Source organism: Anopheles darlingi, chromosome 3 (assembly GCF_943734745.1).
Source record: "Anopheles darlingi chromosome 3, idAnoDarlMG_H_01, whole genome shotgun sequence".
NCBI classification, from domain to species: Eukaryota; Metazoa; Arthropoda; class Insecta; order Diptera; family Culicidae; genus Anopheles; species Anopheles darlingi.
This window is the reverse complement of record NC_064875.1, coordinates 50845368-50860642: the sequence shown is the minus strand read 5'-3', so window position 1 is coordinate 50860642 and position 15275 is coordinate 50845368. Positions and strand designations below refer to the sequence as shown.

Here is a 15275-nt window from a genome sequence, read left to right as displayed (position 1 = left end):
GACCACCTTACCACGGAGAGATGCACTCCTACATCGAAGCGAACGGTGGTGAATCCGGTTTCCGGTCAGACCTTCTTCTTGTGGGGCATTGGTTGATGGTGGACTGATTGGTCCAAGCCGGGGTAGTCAGAACGTGCGGTTGCATCCACTCTTTCCATTCAGGAAACTACGTCTACGGCGCCCTGCCACCACCTAGCCACTTAAGGGCTAGAGAAACCGAGTTGAAGGACCGATGCTCACTCGCTCGTGCATTGGATGGTGCCCGATCCAGCGAACAGAAGAACAGATGAGGAACAACAGCTTCTAGTCATTCATGGTTATCACACCGATTCACAATTTTTCTCCCTGGATTTCTATCGTTTCAATCCACAGCATCCTCGAATGCATTCGAACACCACCAGGGGGTTCATTGATGGTGGAGCGACTTCCCAAGGAGGGATGCTCTTGGCAATTCATAACGAGCGAGTGGTCGGTGTCTGCCTGCAGTGTCGTCGCCAGCAGATGGGCATGCGCAGAATGCGCTCGACCTGGGATGCCGTCGTCATCGTTGGGATGAATGAGACACTCACTCCACTGGTCTGCAGCCATCTGCTACCCATTGATCGATTCCGTTCCGAACTTCTTCGAACGCAGCTGGTTTGTGCCCGGGATGGGATTCCGAAAGGAGGGGAAGAAGAGAGCGGAAAGGGATCTTAGACGATGGAAGGAAGGTAGTGGACGTCAGCGGACAGCGTTGCGGACCCTTCAACCGTTTTCGTAAAACATGTATATATGTAGCGCGCTCCTCACTCTATTACTTCTTCCCTCTTTCCAAACTTGATTTTGCAATCTCTCTTTTGCTCTCTTTCATTATCTCTCTTTCTCTCTCGCTTTCTCGGGTTGTATCGCTCTCCGTGCCACCGCGAGAGGAGGACACAAATTGTTATGAATGAACGTGAAACTCGGACGTCCCCATGGACTCTGTTTCACCTTCACCTCGCGCTCGCCAAGTGCCACCGAGCGTGCTGCTGACTGGTGGATGTAGGACGCCCTCGGATACGGGCCGATTTCTCTACACCGGACACACCACCACTGTCCGCGGCCCGTTCCCTCCTTGCTGTTTGTCACCCAAAATCCTTCGTCCCACAGAGGCGTCATCATCGTCCGGGGGATCGTACAGTTGAGACACGCACGCACCCGTCGCTTCACTTGCACACACACACACACACACGCACACTCCGTATCGATCTCCGTTCACAATCACGAGATGATGGCGAGAAGAAGTGTAGGGAACGGCAGAGAGGGTTGGTTGGTTGGTTAATAATGACCTTCTTACGGACATGATAATGCCCAGAAGATGTATGTCCCGAAGCCAGCTTTCCCTCTGAGTGCAGCACACGCACCCTGCCCGATCAGGTCTGCTCCTGGTCTGGGTTTCAGCGTCGCAATCGTCGTCCTCGTCGTCGTGCTCGTCGTTCGTTGATCAGCGTGTCGCCCATTAATGGCGATGTGTACCGATGAGGGCATGAAGAGAGCGAGAGAGGGAGGGAGGGTGGGTAGTGTGATATCGTGTAATGGTTTGGTTTGGTGATGGCGATGGTTGCCGCGCGCAGCTGGAGGTGAAGCGAGAGCAGTAAATGTCTCATAAATAATGAATGAATGAGGCGCGCACCCAGCAGCAGCAACAGTAGACGCGAGCTGAGCGGTGGTAGCGAGCGAAGGAGGGGGCCAACCCCCCCTGAGGCCAGACCCAGAGCCCAGGTGTATGTGGTGCGTGCGATTTTATAATATTCCGAGATGATAAAATTCCGTCCGTATTTATTCATCCAGAGTATGGCAGAGCATCGAATTCATTTACATGCTCTGGAATGGAAGTGCGGCGCGGGGGGGCAGGTGTGTGTGTCCTGCGTGATGGCCCTTTCTGAGGGGATGAGGCCACCACTCACTGCTAGGCACAGAAACTCTGGGAAATAGTCTGGAAACTGTGGACAAAACACTGTGTTTGGTGGTACAACAAATTTATGCAAAACACTTCGATTGGAATCGTGGTCGTAATGGAAGCGAACGGCGGCGGTGGGGCTATTATTCCTTTGGCGAATTACACTTCACGAGAAGCAGCAGCAGCAGCAGCTTTTTGATGCCCGTGTAGTGGAGGTTTAAGAACCAGTTTCGCTTATGTGGGGTGTATGTGCCAGCGCAGAAACGTTCCCTCGTGATCGTCGTCGTCATCATCGTGGTCGTCTGTATTTTGGACAGATTGGAGTGGAGCGTAAACTATAGAGCGTTTCACCCATACCCAACCGATTCCTCTGTTTTTCATTCAGATTTACGTACTGCGTGAACTTTTTTACGACGTTTTAGTAGCGAAATTACATTCCATTCAATCGCCAGCGTTCGGATTTTTCGACTGAAGGTAATATGGTATCTTCAACGAAGAGGAGCAGTTCATGAGATAGGGATTGGATACTTTTTCTAATGCTTCTTATTGTGTCATTTTTTGATGGCGTCTGTTTGCTTAAAATGTTCACTCATTGTCCACTGAAAGCGGTTATTATCGTCCACAATTAATCGTCAATTGAGTTAATTGAATTTTGGTCCAGTATGAGCTGCAATCACGCAGTTCCTTCGTTTCTATTGCTCTTGATTGCTCTTGATCCACACCATCCGAGGGGTATTAAGAGTGCAACCACATCCTTAGTCACATGAAATACCGAGATAAGACAGCTTTCTCTGTGCAGTCCATCGGAAATCCGATTTGTCCTTTTGTCCTGCAAACAATATTTGTCTTTTTTCGTGAGTTTTCGGTAATTTCGCCAACAAAATAATGGATATCCATTATTTGTGCACGATTTGCGTGTAGATTCGGTGCATTTCGAATGTATCGGATGAAACTTATTGCAGCTAGAACTTCTTCCCTTTCATTCGCTTGTAGTAGCTACCATTAGATCAATGGTAATAGAAGTTGCTCAAATTGTACAAAGAGCTATGACCACAACGGGACCAAAAATTGATCTTCTACTCAGCAGTTCAGCCAGCCAGTTGTGCCAATGTCGGCGGGGGGTGGAGGATCACTGGTTACGCCTCCAGAAGTAGTCTGCACGCAAGACCGCCACCACCAGCATTCCACCGTTCGTCTTCTCGTGGGGCCATTCACTGGTTGGAAAGTTGTTTTTACCAATTTTGTCAACGCTCGGTCAATTTTTAAGGCGCACTGCTTCTCGTCTCGCTCGCTCCATTCTCTCTCTCTTTCTGGTTGGTTGGTCTAAAGTGTGCCACCGTAAACCGTGATCGGATCGGACCATTGAGGACCTACTCTAGTGGCCGCCACCTCTTCGCGAGTCGAGTTGTGGGTCGGCATGCGAATGGAAAAAAGGGAGTTGAAAAAAAACCAAAAGGGCAATCATTCATCCCCTCGCCCACAACCACACCCTCGGGGGGGAGACGGATCACCAGAGAAGAGGTTGTGCCGGGTGCAGCTCCGATGCAGCAGGTTGGCCACCGCGGTCTCCGGGCCCCCGGGCGTGTCATCGAGCGACCAGTTTGGGAAATCATTCGTTCGCGCTCTCTTTCTCTCTCTATCGCGCGGTTCGCAGTGCAGACGATATGCAGGCGAAAACAGGTCCACTTACGATGCTTCATTCATAAAACTGGGTTGATGCATGCGTGCTGCTGCTGCTGCTGCTGCTGCTATCGGGATGAATGAAGTGAGTGTGGTATTGTGTGTCACTCTGGCTTCGTCCGGATCGCCACCTCTAGTGCTCTAGTCATGCTCATGCTCGATGTATACAGGTCTCCTCGTCACCAAAACGCGCATCATCTCGCGGGTGGTCCGTTATGCCATTAGGCCTGCACCGCGGTGCAACGCCGGATGACAGTTCACTTGCTGCAGCATCCATCCCGTCCACCATCCCATCTCGGTTACTCTATTTGTGCGCCCCCGGGGACAAAGCTGCAGCTGCAGCATTCGCATTCGAACAACGATGAATACATGCACTTCGAGGAAAAAAAACGGAGGAAAGGGGTGGATGGGGTGTCGAGAGTGCACGGTAGCTGTATGTGTGGCCCCCGTCCTCCGTGTGTTTGTCAGCGCATAATGGTCTTCAATCCCGTCCCCCTAGTTCGCTCAATGGGTGGTGGCGCAGCTTCCGGGCGACGTTGTTTCAGCCCATTTCCGCTTCAGAAGCTCCCATCCGGACCGGACGGACTAGCTCGCGTTCCAGCTGCTAGAGAGAAAACCGGGCCCCAGCGCGATTGGTTGGTTGGTCGGCGTCGGTTGGTGCAATGCCATCCAGCGTAGAGAACGCTCTTGAAATGAGGAGAGGAGTAGCAGCGCATCCCCGCCGTACAGTATACTCATCGGTAAAAGAGCTGTGAGTGGAACACACACACTTCGGTGCCGCTCCGAAGCGTGTGTAGGTTGTTGAAACGCAACGGAACCGAGAGTGTTGGTACCAGATCGAATCAATGAGCAGCTTCTTATCCGTTGCCACAGTTAGGCAATAGTCCATTTCGTGGTGGCTAAGTGCTATTAAACTAATGTGCTCTGGCATCTTTTTTATGTTACCAATGTTATCTGCCTTGTTCGACATTTCAAGTACCTATTTTGATATTTTCGTTTTTGTTTGATTATTGGTTGGGTTTGCTTTAAATTTTTGGCCTAGCTGTGGCATTTGAAGTTGTTACTATTGATTTTTTTTTATAAATTTATGAACTCTTATCTTATCGTATTATCTAGATAAGTGTTCTGCTCATACTGTATATTAGAAATTTGTTGTTTTTTTTTAATTATTGGGAATTGTTTTCATAAATTAAATATTGAAAGACAACGTCCAACATGTGTTGCTTAATCAGTTTATCAAACCATTTTTTTTACTTTTTAATGTTATTCTGAACTTTCGTTCAGTTATTTGTGCTATTGTAATCAGCAACTTCTACTTATTGGGAAAAAAATACATGCATGCAAAGCATTCCATTCGTTCTTGCTTACAAGTGTTTTGCAAAAACAATTCTTCCCAGCGTACGGCTCCATGGTAGCTTATTCGCATACGCACCGTGGGGATGCACCTAGCGATCAGAGCAGAAGTGACGATCCATACCGCATATTGGTTTTTTTCGTCTGTGGCGTCCGAGTCGGTTCGGTGTTGTTGTTGGTTCGGTTTTGGCGTTAAGAACGGCGATCCTGCTCGGCTCTCTCGCTGATGAGATGGGAAGCGCACAGTAAAAGCGCAGAAGAAGCCGAAGAAGATAATGCATACATTATGCACGTATAAATAAAATATTGAAACCCGAGCGGAAGTTGCTAATAGAGACAACTATCATCATCGTCGACGGATATGAATAAATATGAAGGAAATGTTGAATTTATCCGCCGCTGCACGCCGCTCGCGCATGCACCATATCCCTCAGCTGCGGCCAGCGCCTGAGCGCCGTCACCATCGTTCACATCTGAGCGAACACACACACACGCACGATGCGCACACTAGTTCCAGTTGGCAACCCAGGCAACGCCAACACACACCAGAGCACAGGGCAGATCGTCGGCTGTGCTGTCGGTCGTGGATGCAGCCAGCAGCCGCCAGTATATGCGTACAGCAAACATACTTTTTCTTTCGTTGGTTCGTGGCGGTTTAGGTCGCGTTCTATATTTGAATATCGAAGCATCGACCGCGCACTCCAAAACCGACCAGAGCGGAAAGGGTAGGTGATCGCCAGCGCGTGAGTGCTTTTGGCCACGGAAACATGGTCAACGACTACCAGCGGCCAATGGCATCTATTTTATGGACGAGTCGCTTTGTACAGAATGTTCGTGCGTGCTGGATTGATGGAAGAGGTCATCATCACCAGAACTCGATGAAAACTGCTCGATAAGGAAATCAAATGTTGTCCCAAAAATTGCTACAAACCGGGACGTCCGAGCCCACAATAAGGCCACGGTGGCGCCCAGACACACCATCCCTTTCAAGGTCAGTGGCATGGGGCGGGGTGGCAGGGCAACGCCAGCAGGAGGGTGATGACTTTAAATCTCGATAAGAACCTGAACACAGGTAGAAAGATCCGAGCGGTTGGTTGGCGCCTCGAATGAAGCGCAAAGACGGAGAACAGTCAAGAGAAGGAAAGAAGCAGTAGAAGAAAAAGAAGAAGGTTGGTGGCACCAAGATAACGGCGACGGCTACGGCCACGATCGTCGCGCAGAGGAAGAGCCCTGAAGGGACAACAACAATCAGCGCAACCTGACGGCGACGGATGGCACCAGCACCAGGTCCAACAGCATCTTCTTGCTCTCTCCTCTTCTCTGTCTCCCCGCTCCCCTTCCTGTGTATGACTATTGCTCAATTTAACCTGTTTTCATTTCCGGTGCCGACATCCGGCCCCCCGTTGCCGTTGCTGGTCGTGTCGTGATCGTCATCGACCGGACGTCGTTCTATCAAGCCAGGACGACCGGTTAAAGGGGAACGAGGATGAGGAGAAAGCTCACACAGCATCAGCAGCATCGCAGTTGGAATATGATAATCGTCCACGGCTTGTAGAGACCGCTTTATGGGAGAGCGATGGTTAGTTGGTTGGTTGGTTGGTTGGAGGCAGGGAGCATATCCGAGATCCATCAAGGGATTATAAGGCCCCTAACCTAATCATTAGTTCATCGGTAGGCGGCGACGACGGCGTTTCGAATGACGTCTGGATATGGGGGTCTGGACCGTGCGCACCGAAGGATGGGTTTTAATGGTTTCCTCCCTGGAAAACGGCGCGCGCGCGCGCGCATGTGGAGCCAGTTCAAGCTTTGATACGAGCAACGGACGTTGTCGCCGGGAGGGGTCCCGCCGGTTTTTACACGGTGCACTGCAAGGTTCCACCAGGTGGACATCAGATGGCAGTTTTATTGCCATCGAAACATTTGTGTCTTTGCTGCTGGCCACTTTTTAGGTGCCTTGGATACATACTCTAATAAGAAGTTTCATTCTTAATGTATGTTCTAGCTGGTTTTGAGACTTTTTTCACCGGGGACGATGACGATATGCGTCATTGCGGCCATAAATTAATTTTCGATACGATTTGATCATTTTGAGCACCGCAAATGTAACGTATTGGTTTATTATCAACAAAACAGTTAAACTGATCCGTTCACCTGGTTGCTCTGCATTATATATTACCCAGCATAGCAACCCAAAGTGAACTAAGATGCAACAGTAATATACAACAGCAAGAAGCCCTTCTTCCATTTCGGCGCATTTTTTGGGACCTAAACATGATAGAAATAGGTTCATTTTTCTTCGAGAAGTGCCTTTCGGTTCGGTTCTGCTTTCACAGCTGTCACAGTCTTAGTTCATTTGCATCAGATGTATCAAGAGAAACTGCATTAAAATACAACTCATCACAAGTTGCTGCATCGCGGCTTGAATTGTATAGGAACAATAGCGCAATTCAGGTGCACTTTCGCCCTGTGACAGATGTCATTACAATGGTGATCTCGCACCCACCTGATTCGTACTGGAAGTTTGCATTTTGCATCACAATTGAATCATAATTATCTCTTCTCATCCATCCATCCATTTCTGAAATCCTCATTCTCCATCAGTTTTAGCAACCGGATCAGCACCGTTGTTTTAAGCTCGGACACAGTTGCAACATGCACCGCATTTAGGTTCACGCAGTGACGAATTGTCTGCCATAATGTCTGCGCACGCTCTCTGCGCGCTGTCACGATCACACGATCTCCTCGGGGATGATTATAGGGACCATCTTCCCTCCATTGTTGCCCCTCAACTGTAACAGTGTTGCGGCACAGCAGTGTTGGTGACCTGCGTGCGAACGGATGGCTCGTGGTTTTCGGCGTTTTCACGAAACAAACCCACCCGGGACCATACTTTGTGTGCTGCTGTCTGCTGATCGCAAACGCCCATCCGATGTGATGACGATGAGGCGATGCAAGCGACAGGAAATGAAACGCAAAACAATAGACATTCGCGTGTGATTGCGTTTCCGCCGTTTTCGAAACGATGCTGGGCAACGGCGCACAACGACCGGGCACACGATTGCATCAAACTAAAGTGTGCATCAAGCAGCGCTAAATGGTCATTGGACTCGCTGCTGCTCTTCTCGGACCGCGTTGTTTCGTTTAAAAAAAAAGGGGGGGAAATCTGCAAAATGTAAGGTCACTTTCATAACAACCACGATGTTAATGTTAATGAGAGCTGTATTTTTGATTAAATGTGTTTGCCACATACTTCTGCTTGATAATCACGAGACAGTGCCTTGGGAATTCATCTGCTAGTGTACTTCATTGAGTGATGCAAGGTGGATGAAGTCACACAAAGCTAATGATGCTATCATTGTAGATTCTGCTACGATTATGTTTTCGGGATTGCTTCCCGATTATTTTTTCGGGGACTTTGTGTGAGAGCTCACACAAAGTTGTTAACAATGTCTTTGCCAGCCGAACTCTACCTGCTCAATACACACATCTTGGATGTTATTTTATTGAAATAATATTCTGAATTTCACTGCTCGCTTTTCGATCGCGACGATCATCGACGATCTGTTATGCATAACGAGCAATCGATGCGAATGCTACTTCTTTGGTTTATGTTTATACAGTTTTACCTCGAGGTGTTCATGGTGGCATCCTCTTTCGGACGAAGCTCAGATATTGCTCCAGATGATGACGATGGAAGGAGAAAAAGTTGAACCTCTCCACAATCACAACCAAAAGTAGGGGTTGATGTTGATGGTCATGGGATTCTACAATTTATGTCCCATTCGGAGCAATATTAGTGTTCTTCTTGTTTCGCTCTGTTAGAAGCTTGCCTTGAAATGCGTCATGCGGGGGGTATCCGTCGTTGGCAATCACAATCTAATCGGGGATTTACTATTTATTGACATTTAAGCTCGAGTCCGATCTTTACCATGGCATTTTGGGTCCGGGGTTCAATACCGCTATGACATCGGCTTCGGTGTGACGTAAAGCAGACAAACCGGCATCTCCAATTGGATCATCCTAAAGGGTTCTTTCTCCTTTAACATCGTCGTTTGGATATCACTACTGTTTACACACTTTAAGTATTTCTTTCACCCTGCTAATCTCATTCTCTCTCTCTCTGTTTCTTTTCAGTATTCTGGTATCCGTATTGGTCCGGTCGTGAAGCGTGATGTGATGAAGGCATCGACCATGTTGGAACACGAAAACCAGTAAGTAAATCCTACAAGAAAGCTCCTACGGTGATGGTGAGCGTCAGTATGAATGAGTTACAGCTTGCCAATCGAAGACAAGACCCCTGTTCCTCCTCCCGTCATCCATGATGATTGCTCTTCCGAGTGCCAACACGCCAACGAATGTAATGTCTCGGCACACATGTACACGCTCTTCTCGTCAAATCCTTCGCAGATATCATCTAAAGGCGGGGATCTGTGTTGTGGCCGCCACTGTCGCCATTGTGCTGCCCCCCTTTCGGTACATTCCATTCCAGATTCTCTCCACCCACAGGTTTCCGGCATATATGAGCTTGAATCACCTTCCCTCTCCGGCCTATCTCGGCCCGGTGGGGCGACTGGAAAGTGTTATGAAAAATTGTAATATCGAAATACACCTACGGCGGTATGGCAGCACCGCGAGAAGCGAACGCTAACCGAATGGTGAATGGAACCGTCAACCGTGCGCTGATCTGTTTGGTGTTGGCGAGTAGTCTGCGCACCTACGCACCGCGCCAACATCTCGCACACGCACATAGACACATCCCATATACGCCTCTGGGACTTGTCAACTCCATCAAACGTCCATTTATCGCTCCAGCAGTTCGATGGTGCAATGCTCCCTTCGCGCGGTATCGCGTCATTGGGTTTAGTGCAAAGGTGCGAAGGTGTGATCCCCATAGCACGCATAACCAAGCGGTTGATTGGTCGGACGGTTTGAATTGAAGCGCAATATGGTACGATCGGAGGCAATAGATCGTGCTGCGGTATCGATTGACGCAACATTGTAACCCTCTTTGGAACGAGCAACCTCGAAACTATCGGTTAAGGTTTTTCAAACACTCTGGAAGGGGCCACTGCATGCTTTTAGGGAACATAATTTGTGTATAGTACTTGCTTCTACAGTTCTCGTCTAGTGTTACTAGAACTAGTTCTGTACTATATGGTATATTACCAAAAGGCTTCGTGGTTGCATGGTTTCGATGCAACCTCCGCTCTTGCATCTCTAGCGAGTCCGGTTACCGGGAGCACACTAATCATTTTACGACCTCGACCTCGCTCTGTTACTGCTGCTGTTATTTGAAGCGGTCGGTCGACGGAAAAGGAGTTTTATGCGGCCATAAAACCGAATTTCGGAACAAACATTCACGATTGGGTCACGATATGAGTGCGTGCATCGTCGTCAGGTTCGTGTGTGTGTGTGTGTGTGTGTGTGTGATCCAGCCGGCGCAGAGTGTTCCAGGATTCCCGATAGCGGCGTCTTGAGTCACCCGAAAATTCCCGAACATAATGGGGTCATGTCAAGTACTTTCCCAAAAATCCGAACGTCAAGATGATGATTGAAGGACACCGCACGCCGAAACACTTGCATGCGCTTCGCTTCGCTATGCATTATGCCCGGACCCGGACTGATGGAGCCGCTACTGTGTACCACACGTGGGCCATAAAATCATTGGAACTCGCACTTTAATGGCTTTGATTTCTGGGTTATGTTTTGTGTTCCGCCGGATTTCGAGCGAGAATGCTGCTGCTGCGGCTGCTACTGCTTCTGCCGTTCGTGAGTCCACTTATGAAACGAGTTTGTCGTTCCGCGCGGTTTCCGCCGCCGACCCGTAGATTGCAGTTTGCTTGGCGCATAAAAACGCATAAAATTTTAACTACCATCCGCTGGGGTCGTTTTTTTTTAATGGAGAACCGAGCGCATCCGTCATTAAATCGTGTCAAGATGACGGATGCAGATTTGGCCGCAACACATCGAGCTGGCGTGATGGGCTTCGAATGTTATTTTGTGTCTGGTTCTTTAAGTCATCCATGGTTTATACGAAATACATACCAAAGATTGATGTATGGTTAATGCATTAGTGGATGCCTTGGATGACGGTTACGGAATCATCGCTGTGTTGAGGGTTTTATGTGTTGACGCTTTAAGTTAGGTGATTAAATGGCAGATATTTCAGACGCAGTAATTCTTTAATATCTTTAATTTTCATTCTACCTAAGACATGTAACGATTTACATATCCTATAGCTCACTCCGGCAACTTCTCTGATATCGGACCACTTTCTATCTACCTATCACAGATATGCGACGATCCTGGCGTTTGACGTAAAGATCGAGCGAGACGCACAAGAGCTGGCTGACAATCTGGGTGTGAAGATCTTCCAGGCGGACATCATCTACCATCTGTTCGACAAGTTCATGGCGTACCGCGAGGAGATCCGACAGCGTAAACGCGATGAGTTCAAATCGATCGCCGTGTTCCCGTGCAAGCTTAAGGTAGGTTTATGCATATCTCAGCCGTTTCCGTCAAATGTCCCTCAACCTTATCGATTATCGATGGCTTTTAGACGGTATTTGAGTTAACGTAGGCGTGAGGATCAACTGCAAATCATTCGTTCTCTCGCTGCTGGTGCTGCTGGTGCTCGTGTTTCATTCGCAAGCGACAGCAGTATGGTAAGCAATCACGATCACGATCAATGAATGGCGGTGCCTCACGATCGCCACTAACCACCATCGCCAGCGTCCTTTATAAATAATGATCATCACGGTCTCGGATCCACACTCACCCAGAGTGTGTGTATGTGCACGCGTTCGCAAGCGCGCTTGCTTCGGCCTCCTTCTGTGCCGCCGGTACACCAGGGCTTCTTTTATTTCTTTATTTACTTTTTGCCAAAGGAGAAGAGGAACCTCAATCGATGCCAGACGGTGCCGCGATGTTCCAATGAAATAGCGTAATTTTATTTATAAGTCCAAGGTCGCAGATGGTGGCCGACCGGCGTCTCCATTGCGCACGCGTTGCTCGGTGTGCCCCGGTTCATTGAGTATGGCGATTGGTGGCTGGGCAGAAACCAAATCGGAATGAAATTGCTGCCTAATGAGCCGAGCAAGCGTGTGTGTGTGTGTGAGTAGGTAGAGCGATCGAATGGTGAATGGTTGGTGTTCGAGTTCGAATACTGCTCTGCGGTGTGCTCGCATAGATCTTACTCCAGGGCTTAGGTTCTTTCTTCAATTATTAGAACGCATGATATGCATCCAAAGAGTGATTCTAATGGAGAAGAGACGTTTCTTTGAATCTTACTTTGCCAAATAAGTGTGATAACAAACATAAACAGTCCTTCAACTCCTTTTCACTTACCATCGATTGGCAGCAGCATAATCGCTCAGTCATCACTCTGGCTTCATTCGATCTACAATCACACAACACCGCATTTCACAGCGCTGCATATTCTCATTCAACTTTACGATGATCGCGATCGCGAATACTACACGCGTTTAGCTCATCCGGTCGCTGTTGTGTTCCACAGAATAAGCAGATCTCTGCTAGCTTACGGGATTTATTTTATTTGTTTTGTTGTTATAAATCCAGCCAGTAATCCCTTTAAGGTGATGCCACCGGATACCGTGCCTCGGTTAATGTTTCATCGACACGGAACACTCTCAAGAACACTTGCCAGCGTAGCAACACGTTGGCGAAGATCGTGATTGAGGGGTATCGTTTGCTGCGAATTAATTGTCTGCAAAGGGCGCAACTATCGTGGTGCGAAAGGAGAAGATTGTTTGTGTATGCCCTGTAAATGAGTAAAACGTGGCATCATTTGATTTATCCCTTAACCGAAGCATAAACTGCCTCATGGACAATGCTTTTGTTGTACTAAACGTATTTGTTTATCTCTTCCACTTCCAGATTCTACCTCAGTTTGTATTCAATTCCCGCGATCCGATCGTCATGGGTGTCATAGTGGAGGCAGGAGTCATCAAGGAAGGCACGCCAATATGTGTTCCGAGTAAAGAGGTAAGTGATTATGAATAACATGCGAGTAGATAAACCATGGCGATGGCGACATGTATGTCAGTCGAATCGAGCAAACCCAAACAGGGCCTACAGAAGCAGATCAAATAAAGATCACCAGTCCGTTGGGTTTTTATGGCGTAGCATTCCAGCTCGGTGATTTACAGTTCCACCGGAACACGCCGCGCAGCCACATACCATATGCACACCAATTTTAAACTGTTCTAAAATGACATGCCACCAGTGGACAGTTCGGTCTCGGAATGGAGAGGAAGGAAGCAGATAACATTTTCGTTTACCTTCGTCGGTGGCCGCCGGGTGGCCTCCCCCCCCACTAGCCTAGCCCGGTAGCAACCGATGACCGATGGCGACGGGGCGCGCCTGTCAGAATATGTTTGCTTCACGTCTTGCTTCTGCCAACGGTTTTGACAAACATCATACCATCATCATTACCCGTGGTATGGGGTGGTGACGGCGGCAACACGGCCGCCACCGAAGCGAACCCCCTCCTTCCCGTTCCTCCCGGCCGGTGAAACAGTATGTATGCAAATAATAATTAAAATTCTCCGAACTCGAACACCAGCGGAAATCATTACGAATCATTATTATTCCGTTTGCGCGTCTGTCACACCGTCGACGACGACGACGACGATGGCGATGACGGCGTAGAGGAGAGACTCTTAAAAGCCAAGCCAGTCCGCTTGGTACGATCTGGCGTCCGGTGTGTTCGTTCGCTGGTGTGGCGTCGCAGCTGGTGGTCCTTCTGTGCTGCGAAGTGATGTAAAGAGAAGGGGCACGTGTTCGATGAGCGTAGCACGCACTTCCGCCGTGATGCGACTTGAGATTGATCCACTCAGATAAGAAGCTAAACCCTGTCTCTAAGAGCCACTCTCAGAGTTGCCATAGAAACAACAAAAGAGCTTTGGTCAACTTTACTGGAATCCGTTCAAGCAAACAACCAGCAAACCAGCAAACTAGCTTCACCAGAGCAGGCTCTGGTTTGATGGTGGTGTGCTCTGTGCTTCCCTAACCGGACACGCAACCATTTACGCAACCCAACCCAGCCATTAGAGTCACAGCCGCATTCGATCGCAGGTAATGAATTGGCCTCCTCCTGCTAGCTGCCGCCCCGGGGTTGGAAACACCCCAGCCCACTGAAGAGTGTGCGACACGTTAGCACCGATCCGCTTGGTGCTGCGCGGCGGCACTTCCTCCTGTAAGCGCACGGAGCAACGGAGAGAAGGGTGCACGAGACGGCGCCAATGGCAATAGCGGAGGGGCGGGAAGGATGCGGGGTAAAGTAATTTACGCTTTCATTGAGTAAAAACCCACCCCGCCGCTCACCATCGTCGGTGTCGTCGTCAACGTCGCCGTCACCGTCGTGGTCGTCGTCGTCGAGCACGGAGACCTTGGCAGCCCCCGGTTCGTGCGTTCGGCAGGCGGTTCGTTCGATTTCATTCAGTCGCGTTTCCATTCATTCATAAAATGGCTTAACGATCTCGGGCAGCCGTCGTCATCGTCGGGGCAAAAGGGGCCATCATGGTGATGGTGGTGGTGGTAGCGAAGGTTTTGCCGCGTAGCAACAGCCAGCAGCAGCAGCAGCAGCAACACCGACACAGCAAGCTTGCACAGCGGAAAGGGAGTTTTGAGGAAGGCAGGCAGAGGAAGGAGGAAGGGTCGTACGGAGGGGGGAGCCCCTAGTCATCCCCGTGTGTGTACCGCTTGACGGATTGTATACGCATCAATTTTCTACTTCCTTCCGGGCACACAAACTAACACCGCTGCTCCGGTGGCGGCAGCAGCAGCAGCAACAACAGACACACGGCAGCAAGAAAGGCAAGGAAGTGTGGGGGGGGGGGGGGGGGGGAGAGGAGTGCTACCGAACCGTGTGGTTAGTGGCCAGGGCGTTTGTTGGCGCGATTTATGTGTCTCTTCGTGCGTGAGCTACACTGAGGTTGAATGATTTTATGTTATGTTTTCCTTCCGATCGTAAGATTGTAAGTTTTACCCAGCAGCGGCCTGAAGAGGGGATGTTGCGTAGAGCATTGTAGAGCGTTTATTTTACACAAGATCTTGTTTGATCGCAGTGATAGTGTGCTGATTTGGGAAATGCTTTTTTTCTTCTGCGTACATGCAAGAAGCAACATAACTCACCGACAGAGAACGAAACTGCCAATGAGATGAAAAGTAGCACGAAAGGAGACTTAATTATATCGATAAGGTTTAAAGTCAGCTGCATAGCGATCATATCCTTATCACAACCGTAACTGATGTTGATGCGATGACAATTTATTATTGGTTGACTTAAACACTTGTATAATAT

The 15275-nt window shown here is 49.0% G+C and overlaps 1 protein-coding gene across 2 annotated transcripts in view; it reads left to right on the top strand.

Moving 5' to 3' along the window:
- LOC125955789 (eukaryotic translation initiation factor 5B) overlaps positions 1–15275 on the top strand; it is a 69084-nt gene that overhangs the window by 21073 nt on the left and 32736 nt on the right. For both annotated transcript variants that reach the window (XR_007469110.1, XM_049686975.1), the window contains exons 4-6: positions 9086–9162; positions 11244–11439; positions 12848–12955. Coding sequence is in view for 1 of the 2 variants with exons in the window: in XM_049686975.1 (XP_049542932.1) it covers positions 9086–9162; positions 11244–11439; positions 12848–12955 (381 nt within the window). In the remaining variant the exon portion in view is untranslated. The remainder of the gene's footprint in view (positions 1–9085; positions 9163–11243; positions 11440–12847; positions 12956–15275) is intronic.